We start from the raw sequence: 11,561 nt of genomic DNA on the forward strand, positions 1-11,561 counted from the left end.
TAAAATACTTTGTTCTTTAGTGTATAGGAGGGGGGGGGAAGGGTGTGTCTACACCCTTGCCAGCACACTGCACCAAAAATGAAGTAGAGAAAAAGAAAAAGAAAAGAAAAAGAAGAGGAATTAGCATAGGAAGTAATGTAATGTCCTCATTCTTATATATAAACAATTTCTTTGATGAATTTGCTGTTGTGATGTCCTCATATAGTTCTATATTTCAATGATGAAATGTTTTATGTCTTTTTCTTATGAATTGCAGTCCACTCTGGCTAAGGAAACCCCAGTAAATGGAGGAAACAGCGGAAAAGATGCTCATGAAGATATGGAAGAATCTGTGGTAAGTAATACCTGCAAAGGGTTTCTATAGGGATCCTCAATGAATATGCTGATAGCTCAGCTATGATATGTCCTCATTTGAATATGATAACAATTTCTGTGTCAAATTTGCAGTGTTATGTCCTCGTACATTTATTGAAACAAGTTCATTGTTATATTTGCAGTGTAATATTCTCACACATTTTTGCAAACAAGTTGTGTGTTCTTTAGTGATTCAGGGGAGGGGTATGTCTACACCATTGCCAGCACACTGGACCAAAAATGCAATAGAGAAAAAAGAAAAAGAAGAGAAATTAAGAGAAATTAGCATAGGAAGTAATGTAACGTCCTCATTCTTATATATAAACAATTTCTTTGATGAATTTGCTGTTGAAATATTTTATGTCTTTTTCCCATGTATTGCAGTCCACTCTGGCCAAGGAAACTCCAGTAAACGGAGGAAACAGCGAAAAAGATGCTCATGAAGATATGGAAGAATCTGTGGTAAGTAATACAGTCAAACCTTGTTATAAAGAGCACTGATCTAACAAACTCTTGTTATAACAAGGTATTTTTTCTGGTCCCAACTCTTTGTATTCTATTGTATTTTATGCCCTGATATAACAAAGTTTTGAGAGAAAGAAGTAATTTCTCTGGTCCCAAGCACCTTGTTATAACGATGTTCCACTGTACCTTCAAAGGGTTCCTATAGGATCCTCAATAAATATGCTCAAATTGCTTACGTTGTAGTAGTGATACATGTATGTCCTCGTTTTAATATGTAAACAATTTCTGTGTCAAAATCCATCCATAGAGATGATGCAGAAAATACCAAAGTTTAGGTATGAAACATATTTAGGGTTGACCATAAGTATGTGGCATTGAAAGTAAATTGAGACTTCTCAGACTTTCATGACATTCTTCTGTTCCCCAATGTTAATTAAACATGTAAATAATTTGTTTCCCTCCCTGTTTTCTTTTCATTAAAATTTACTTTTCCCAGGGTTTGGTTTCTTTCAATTGTTAGATAACTAAGTGTGGTCTATCAGTAGATTCTAGTTCCGGGGTGGGGGGGGGGGGGGGGGGGGGGGGGGGGGGGGGGGGGGGAGGGGGTGCTGTAAAAGAAAGAAGCAAATATTTAAAGATTGATGTGTGTTGTGTCTGGTATCATGTCATAAAGTGACTTATAGAGATGACTCTTTATGGGGGGTATTAATAGAAATAGGTGATAATTATGAGGAGACATTCCTCAGCTATTTTCAGATCCAGCTTTGCTTGGCAAAATATTTCATTTTGATTATTGCATTTGCATTTACTTTGTGTTTTATTTGTTTCCATAGGAAGAAATAGATGATGATGATGATGATGCTGACCCAACATGGGTGAATCCAAGTGGAGTCAGCAGTGATGATTGTGATTCTGATGTCTTTCCATATCGCTTACCGCGTACATCCAGAGCAGCTCATCCATATGAGGCTAATACTAGTCAACCTGGCTTTACACATAGGTCAGAATCAGAAAACTATGCTGGAAATCAAGAGATGGACATACCGTGTACATCCAGAGCAGATCATCCATATGAGGCTAATACTAGTCAACCTGGCTTTACACATAGGTCAGAATCAGAAAACTATGCTGGAAATCAAGAGATGGACATACCTTGTACATCCAGAGCAGATCATCCATATGAGCCCAATACCAGTCAACCTGAATCAGAAAAACCATGCTGGAAATCAAGAGATGGACATGGCAGAGAAACCTCAGGATATCAAGGTTCTAACAGCAAATAATGCAACTGGAAGGAAGTGGGACAAACGTCACTTTTGTGTCTTTTGTGAAAAAGACACACCAAAATTTGCCCGACACATTGAAATGCATCATTCCAATGAAATTGAAGTGAAAAGAATCATGGCACATCCAAAGAAGTCAAAGAATAGGCATAATTTACTTGAGATTTTGCGCAATAAGGGCAACCATTCTCATAATCTTCAAGTTCTAAGAGAAGGAAAGGGTCTGATCATTCCTTACAAACGACCAACATATGAAACAGCAGTGAAAGACTTCTTGCCTTGTACTCAGTGTTTTGGATGGTTCATTAGGAGTGACCTATGGAAACACAGAAAGAAGTGTGTTGGAAGCGAAATAAAGGAATCTGGAAGTTTTCAGTCTCAATGTTCCATGATGCTGCCAATGCCAAAAGAAGTGCCTGTAAGACTTCGGGATGAGGTCTTCCGTCGAATGACTCATGATGATGTTAGTTTGGCAGTGCGGCATGATGATTTAATCATAAAGCTAGGTGCACAACTTCTGTCAAAGTTCCAGGATTCAGAAAACCATTACAACTATGTTGGACAAAAGTTGAGGGAAATGGGTCGGCTACTCCTTCAAATGAGATCTATAAGACCAGGCATCAACTGCTTGTCTGAGACCATTGACCCACAGGTGTTTGATGATGTGGTCAGAGCTGTCAACAATATAGCAGGCTTGGATGAAAGCTCAGGGAAGTATAAGACACCTTCACTAGCGCTGAAAGTAGGACACTCACTCAAAAAGTGTGCCAGGATTCTTATGGCTGATGCACTGAAAAAAATGGACACAAGTCAGAAAGAAAAGGCTGAACAGTTTGGTGAACTGTGCTCTATTGAATGGGCTGAGAAAGTTTCAACAGGTGCCCTCAAGACTCTGTACGCAGCAAAGAGGAACAGACCAACAATAATTCCTTTGTCATCTGACATACAAAAGGTGCACAAGACCATCCAGGGCCAGGTGCAGGAGTCAATGGCACACATCACAGCAGGTTCTGTAAGCAGGGAAGATTTCTCCAAGTTGGGTCAAGCTATGCTTGCCCAGACTGTCCTGTTTAATAGGAAGCGTAGTGGAGAGGTGGAAAGGATGACAGTAGAAAACTACAAAAAACGTACTGGAGAAGTCAACAAAGACGTTCTACAGGGCCTCAACAAGCTTGAAAAGGAGCTTTGCAAGAAACTGTCAAGAGTTGAAATACCCGGAAAGAGAGGGAGAACAGTTCCTGTGGTTCTGACGAAGGGAATGAAAGAAGCACTTGATGTTTTGGCAGATGAAAACGTTAGGCAAGATGCTGGAGTCCTAGAGTCCAATATGTACCTGTTTGCACGCCCAGGTTGTACCACACCGTATAGGGGTTGTGATGCTGTGAGAAAGTGTGCTCAGTCGTCTGGAGCAGAACATCCAGAAAACATCACATCCACTCAGCTGAGGAAACATGTGGCGACCATGTCCCAGATATTATGTCTGAAGGACAATGAACTGGATGTACTCGCCACCTTTATGGGCCACAACATTCAAGTACATAGAGAATTTTATAGATTGCCCGAGAACACACTACAGGTAGCTAAGATCGCAAAAATACTGCTGCTAATGGAAAAGGGACAGATGAGCGAGTGTTCTGGGATGTCCTTGGACAGTATCAATGTCAATCTTAATGGTGAGTACAAGTATTCTTAAACATCTTTATTCCAAAACACTTTTCATTCTGATATACGAGTACAACATTAATCCACAGAGGCTTATTCATATATGCTGGAAGTATACATTCACCCGCATGTTCCTAGAGTTGTGGTAGTACAGCCCAGTGTAGTGAAAAAAATATCCTGGTTCATTCGATGAGGAAAAGGGAGGGGGAAGGTATCTAGAAACCCATGGAATGATTTTTGATCCAGTTTAGTTCTTTAGATCTATTGACAGTCACAGTAACACAGAGGTACAAATTTCAATGTCTGGGAGTATGACATCTTTTTAAGACATTGTACAGGAAATGATCACACCCACTTTTCGAAAGAGTGCTGAAAGGCAGTGTTTTAGTATTTTTCTTGTAAAATATGCATAGAAGAAAAACATACGTGAGAGAGAGAGGTGTGCCACTTTTGTTTCTCATTCCCACTCAGTTTCTTCGACTCTTTTTTCCTGTAGTAGCGTTGCAGCTCATCGCAGATATGTTGATTCAGTTGCATTTGTTGCTGAGCTTGTTGTTGTCTGTACTGGCTGATCTGACTCGGTTCAACATAGTCCATCAAGTCAAGACTCTCCTTGATCTTCCTGAAGAGTTCATACTTCTCACACCCTTGAACCAGAATGTAGAACGTCTCTTTGTCCTTCTTCGCCTTCTTTGAGAAAGATGTAACGCCCACCACTAATGTCACTTTGCTCCAACCTCTCGAGGGGTTTACTATTTCTTCTGAGGTGCTTTGGACCTCTCAAAGGCTTTCTCTTCCGTTTTCCAATCCCTCCCTGGGCAAGCGCACACCCTGACATCCAACACCTGACGTCCAAGGATATTCCCACTCTTGTTGTCTAGTGTGGAGACCAGCTGGATCTTTCTCCTGTTGAGCCCACCTACACATGATGTAAAACATTTGAAGGTGAAGAGGTACTTGGAGTACTCTGTGCCCACTTGAGGTGCGGTGTATAGGGCCACAAGGCTGTGACGTCCAGAGGAGAAATCTGTATAGTAGGCTGTTGAGGGATCATTTAACATAATTAGAATGACAGCTACTGAAAGTGCCACATACCGGAGAATTGTGCTTTAAGTAGGTCAACCTTTCTGAAGTCAACTGTCTTTCTAAAATTTGAAACATTGGACAAACCCCCTCTCCCAAGTCTCTCATCTCTCTATTTTCACTGCAGAGTCGTGTGAAGAAGACGATGCCCCTGATGGAGATGTTCAAGAAGATGACCAGTCAAGTAGACGTAAGTTTATTTAATGGGCAATTCCACGATAACACTGTGACACTTTTGATTAGATTTTCACTCAATAAATGTAAATAATAAACAAACAGTGAGACTTGAGAACAAAGTTTTATTGTGTATCTATGACTATCATCACAAGCAACTTTGAAAAGAAAAGAATGAATAAAACTTCACAGTGATAAATGAGTTATGAGCTATTAATTAGTACCATAACACCATGACGCAAAATGGACATGGATATTTGCGCACTTGATTTTCTGTCCAAACTCTGTGAAGTTAATGAACATTTTGAAAACATGGTAATGTTGAATGGGTGTATCAGAGACTCAATGACAATAACCAAGTAGAACCCAGTGAAAGAAAATTTTGATTGACAGTAGAATTGTGACTTAGATTATAACTAAGTGCACAGTAATACCGTGACTGTAACAACGTGACTTCAACAAAGTGTGTACAAACTGTATGTAAAATCTTATTGTCGTACTCACAACTCATATATTTTTCCCTGTAGGTAGTTAGAAGCAATCATTTACAGTGAATGTTTGACATAGCTGTGTAACACGTCAAGATAAAACAAGACATGATTGAAATTATAAATCACTAATAAAAAAACAAAATAAGGTAAACTTTGAACTGTAACACTGACACTTTGATTAGATTTTCACTCCATAACTGTATTAAAATAATAAACAATCAGTAAGACTTGAGAACAATGTTTTATTGTGTATCTATGACTATCATCACAAGCAACTTTGAAAAGAAAAGAATGAATAAAACTTCACAGTGATAAATGAGTTATGAGCTATTAATTAGAACCGTAACACCGTGACGCAAAATGGACATGGATTTTTGCGCACTTGATTTTCTGTCCAAATCTGTGAAGTTAATGAACATTTAGAAAACTGGTAATGTTGAATGGGTGTATCAGAGACTCAATGACAATAACCAAGTAGAACCCAGTGGAAAGAATTAATTGACAGTAGAATTATGACATAGATTATAAATACATGTTCTGTAACACAGTGACTGTGACACCATGAGTTCTGAAAAGTGTGTACAAAACGTATGTACAATCTTATTGTCATATTCACAACTAATACATTTTCCCCTGTAGTTAGTAAGTAGCGATCAATTACAGTGAATGTTTGACATAGCTGTGTAGCACTCCAAGATTTAAAACATGACATGAATGAAATCATAATCCACTTATAAGAATAACAAAATAAGTAAAACTATGCACTGTAACACTTGTAAAATATGCATAGAAGAAAAACGGACGAGAGAGAGAGAGGTGTGCCACTGTTGTTTCTCATTCCCACCCAGTGTCTTCGACTTATTTTCCTGTAGTAACGTTGCAGCTCATCGCAGATATGTTGATTCAGTTGCATTTGTTGCTGAGCTTGTTGTTGTCTGTACTGGCTGATCTGACTCGGTTCAACATAGTCCATCAAGTCAAGACTCTCCTTGATCTTCCTGAAGAGTTCATACTTCTCACACCCTTGAACCAGAATGTAGAACGTCTCTTTGTCCTTCTTCGCCTTCTTTGAGAAAGATGTAACGCCCACCACTAATGTCACTTTGCTCCAACCTCTCGAGGGGTTTCTTCTGAGGTGCTTTGGACCTCTCAAAGGCTTTCTCTTCCGTTTTCCAATCCCTCCCTGGGCAAGCGCATACCCTGACATCCAACACATGACGTCCAAGGATATTCCCACTCTTGTTGTCTAGTGTGAAGACCAGCTGGATCTTTCTCCTGTTGAGCCCACCTACACATGATGTAAAACATTTGAAGGTGAAGAGGTACTTGGAGTACTCTGTGCCCACTTGAGGTGCGGTGTATAGGGCCACAAGGCTGTGACGTCCAGAGGAGAAATCTGTATAGTACGCTGTTGAGGGATCATTTAACATAATTAGAATGACAGCTACTGAAAGTGCCACATACCGGAGAATTGTGCTTTAAGTAGGTCAACCTTTCTGAAGTCAACTGTCTTTCTAAAATTTGAAACATTGGACAAACCCCCTCTCCCAAGTCTCTCATCTCTCTATTTTCACTGCAGAGTCGTGTGAAGAAGACGATGCCCCTGATGGAGATGTTCAAGAAGATGACCAGTCAAGTAGACGTAAGTTTATTTAATGTATCTTAGAGTTACACCTTGTTTGCACACCATCCTATTACTGATATTCAGTTACTTTTATATTTATATTGCATCTGGCATCATTTCTTTTTTTTAAACAACTGTGTCCTCATGATATTCAAATTAAAAGAAGTTAAATGTACCTAGAAATACATCTACTGACATCACAGATATTTAACTGGTTAGTGTAGTGTTTGGTCAGTAATCCATATCTCAAGGTTTCTCAAAGGAATTTGTGTCTTCCAAACTTCTTTATTATATATTCTACTTCATTTTTTGCCAATAAAGTATTTCATGAAAACATTGTACTTCATGAAAATATGGGTGTATGGTGGGTATCCCTATGTCTACATGTAACATATCATAAGCTGAAATTGAGTAAACATGTTATTAGTAATGTGTCATGCTTAATCTTATTTTGCTCTTTCTGTTATCTTGAAGAATGTATGCATGGCCTAAATTTTGTATGCCTTCGCCCACCAAAGGTGGGTGCTGGAGGGATTATGTTTTCGGGTTGTCCGTCCGTCAGTCTGCTGTCTGTCCGTCCGTCGCGTTTTTGTTCTCGTGATGACTTCAGAACCATTTGACGAATCAACTCCAAACTAGGCTCATGTATGCATATGGGAGGAACAATGATCTGATTAGATGAGTGGGTCTCAAGGTCAAAGGTCAAAGGTCATAGAAGTCATATACATAAAAATGGGTTGTTCTCACAATAAGTTAACCATTTGACGGATCAACTTCAAACTTGGCTCATGTATGCATATGGGGAGGAACAATGGTCTGATTAGATTTGAAAGTCATGAGGTTAAAGGTCAAGGTCATAGATGTCACTGTATACATGAAAATTGCCCTTTCTCACGATAATTTAAGAACCATTCGATGGATCATCGTCATATATGGCTGACACGGTGTCATTTGAATAAGACCAATTTCCTACTTTAAATGTATCCTGATACATTTCCCATAATTAAAAGTGATATTCATGCACACTGGAGTGGTATGGTGCCATGGTATATTATTTGTAGTAATCTCAGATATTAAATGCAATAAACAGCATTAAGTTGTGTGGAGTGATTTAGTTGGCTATAAGATTGTACTTTGTGTTGCAACTATTTTTTTTTTCTAGAGCCCTCAGATGAGAGGGATGGAACTAAGTTAAGCAAGAGCCATGGAATTGGAAAGAGATCAAGAGGTAACTATTAGTACATATTTTTCTGATGGTCCTATTTCAACTTGGAAAAAGTTAAAAGCAAAGAACATGTATTTAGAAAGTTTAATAGAAAAGTACGAATGAATACAAAGTAGTCCAATTAATATCTGGGGGAGGGGAAATGCTTTTTCATTGGCTTTTAAAAGAGGTGCAAAAAAAGGCACAATAGAGAAAGAAAAAGAAGAACGGAAGAGAAGTTATAAATTCAACAATGGAATGTCCTCCTTTGTATAGGTGAAAAATGTCTGTGTCATATTTGCAGTTTTGATGCCCTCATACTTTGTGCGAACAAGCACTGTGTTTTTTCTTTGCTGTTTAATGTCCTCATACATTTATGGCAACAATTTCTGTGTTACATTTCTGTGTAAGGTCCTCGTACATTTATGCATACTAGTTCTGTGTTTCATATGTAACATTAATCCAAACAAGAACTGTTATTTTTGCAATGTAATATCCTCATGCATCTATGGAAATAAGTTCTGTGTTACATTTCTGTGTAAGGTCCTCGTACATTTATGCATACTAGTTCTGTGTTTCATATGTAACATTAATCCAAACAAGAACTGTTATTTTTGCGTTGTAATGTCCTCATACATTTATTGAAATAAGTTCTGTGTTACATTCACAGATGAATGTCCTCACAAAGTTGTTCAGTAAAGTACTGTACTACATTAGGAATACAGAATTTCTACACAGACACATGAAATTTTGTCCCAAATATTTCTCTCGCCTGCATAGTAGAAGCGAGACATAGGCGCCGTTTTTAAATGGCGGCGTCATCGACATAAAAAAAACCTAACCTAAGGTTAAGTTTTCGAATTTTTAACATAATTTAGAAAGTATGCACATGCACATTCTATACAACTTTTAGGGATATTAAAGAATTTGTGTGATATTTCCATGTCACAAAGTCAAGAATGTTGCCATGAATTGCATAATGCAGGGGAGACTGCCAGTTGCACTCCACTTGTGCTAATTTATATGATTTTTTTTTTTTTTTTTAATACCACAGCCAAACTAAATTTGAAGGAGGTGTATAGGGATCAGCGTGTGGTTGGTCGGCTGGTCCGTCCGATGCAAATCTTCTTCCTCAGTTTCTGGGCAATGCTCATAAAATTTGGCACACACATTGGTCTTATGGTGAAGATATGCAAGACCTCTTTTTTGAATGTGTCAGAAACTGCATTGCCATGGTAACGGCATATGGCAATAAATCAGGTAGAAATATTGCGGATCGAACTACTTCCTAATTTTTCAAGCAAGACGTCATGTTTTAATGTGTTGGAAACTGCATTGCCATGGTAAATTAATGTAGGATATTAATGGGTTGTTTTTTTCTTCCCAGAGCTCTCAGATGAGAGCGATGGACCGTGTGGGACTATGAAGCCAAGCAGGAGCCATCCTGTTGCAAAGAGATCAAAAGGTAACCATTACATGTAGTTCATATTTTGCTGGTAGTCCTATTTTAAGGGGGTGTATTTACTTATCTCTCGGTCAACCCAAAGGTGGTGCCAGAGAAATTGTTTTTAGGTTGTCCATCCATAGATCCATCAGCTTAACCTAATCTCAAGAACTGTTTGAGATTAAAACTTTGAACCTGTTCAAAGCATGTATCACCCTGGGAAGAAAATCTGGAGATCTAGAGTATGAAGGTTAAAGGTCACAGGTCAAATTTAAAGAAATTTCAGGTTATAGCTTCTTTAACCCGTTGCCTATGGGAACCGGGTGGGCCCTGTACAAAGTCTATGGGGATTTACAGAATATAGTAGTGAATGGGTTAATATGATATGTCAAGGTAGTGAAGAGTCAAGACAACATACCTGTCGCGCTATGTTCAGGTTTATAATTCTATCACAGTTAAGTTACGTGTGAATACACAGAAAGTTGACTCAGACGTGAATCCATTTTGTTTGTATTAATCTTGAAGACCTTATTGGAAGCAAAAATTTGAATTGACAAATTAAACACTAATGGAATGCTTGTAAGCTACAAAATACAACAATGCAAGTTTCATGCATTTTCACGGATTGCCAGCCGAGTATTTACTTTAGAACTCAAATTCACAAGCTCTGAAGATGGGCTGTATTGCATTGTACATCAGCCAGAATTCTCTGACATCGTCTCATGAGAACTAAGGTGTGATTACTTGCGTTAGTATTGTGTTTGTTTACTAGCCGGTTTCACGCAACTTGCTACAACCAATGACGTCACAGGCTTTGGAAAGGAAAAGACGACTGGTTTTTGCCATTTCTGGTCGCTAGGAGGTGCATATGAAAATTGTGACTGTAATTAACATATTTGAGCATTATAGATAAATTTCTTCTTACATTTAAGTTCTTTAGCTCACAAGCTTTCTATTGATTTATAATAAGCCATTCTTTGAGGTTCTACTATAAAAAATTCAAATTCTTGATGTGGAAAATAAAAAATAATCCATTTTTTCAATGTAAAACCAATGTAATCACAGCCTTGCTCTCTCATGACATGATGTCAGATAATTCTTCTTCTTCTTCTTCTTCTTGGTAAGCCCACGTCCTTCACTGGAACATGTGAGGGGTGCAATGAAGCCTATATTTGAAGCTCGCATATTTTAGTGTTGCTGAAGCAAAATGCTCAGCTGGTAAGCGGTGAAAATGCACGAAACTTTCATTGTTGTATTCTACTTCTTAGCTTTCTACTGATTGGTTTTGCTTCTGAAATGGTCTTTAAAGAATACTGCATGGACAAATTACCGCCATTTATTTTGATTCTTTTACCAAGCTTAAAATACACCACACTATTAGTAATTCAAGTGGGACAATATAGGGGTTTGAAAAAGGTCAAGTGAAAAAATGATGAAATAATACCTACCAACTGTACCTGTTTGACAGAGACAGTCCCTATTTCTCGGGTTAACAGGAAGAGCAAATTTCACCCTTCACAAACTTTTTTTGTAAAAAAAAAAAAATAGATAAAAATTTGTCCATAGTAATGTATAGGGAATTCAGGAATGTCCCAGTGTTTGACATTTTCTGAATCATTTGTCCCAGTTCCTTGGTTCCATGGTTTGCACGTACATATATGTGACATCTGTACATTACTAAGTAAAACAGATTTTGAAAAGTTTTCAATTTTAGTCGAATTTTTGCATCACATGTGGCTGTCCTGAAGTTATCAAATACGTACGTGAATTCTTTTCA

General features: G+C 38.2%; 1 protein-coding gene and 1 long non-coding RNA gene across 2 annotated transcripts; both read left to right on the top strand.

Annotated features, from left to right (window-relative positions):
• Positions 1–2,493: 2,493 nt before the first annotated feature.
• Positions 2,494–4,460, top strand: LOC139720646 (uncharacterized). Its single transcript, XM_071632002.1, has 2 exons — positions 2,494–3,775; positions 4,261–4,460. Exons 1-2 carry the CDS (start codon positions 2,494–2,496, stop codon positions 4,458–4,460), a joined length of 1,482 nt encoding a protein of 493 aa, XP_071488103.1.
• A 2,481-nt stretch (positions 4,461–6,941) lies between these two features.
• Positions 6,942–10,010, top strand: LOC139720679 (uncharacterized). Its single transcript, XR_011710170.1, has 3 exons — positions 6,942–7,154; positions 8,299–8,364; positions 9,728–10,010. It is a non-coding gene; the product is annotated as an uncharacterized lncRNA (long non-coding RNA).
• The last annotated feature ends 1,551 nt before the right edge of the window (positions 10,011–11,561 follow it).

The sequence above is a fragment of the Diadema antillarum genome, unplaced genomic scaffold (genome assembly GCF_040938485.1).
Source record: "Diadema antillarum isolate AM-2024a unplaced genomic scaffold, OU_Dant_1.0 scf00000131, whole genome shotgun sequence".
Taxonomy (NCBI): Eukaryota; Metazoa; Echinodermata; class Echinoidea; order Diadematoida; family Diadematidae; genus Diadema; species Diadema antillarum.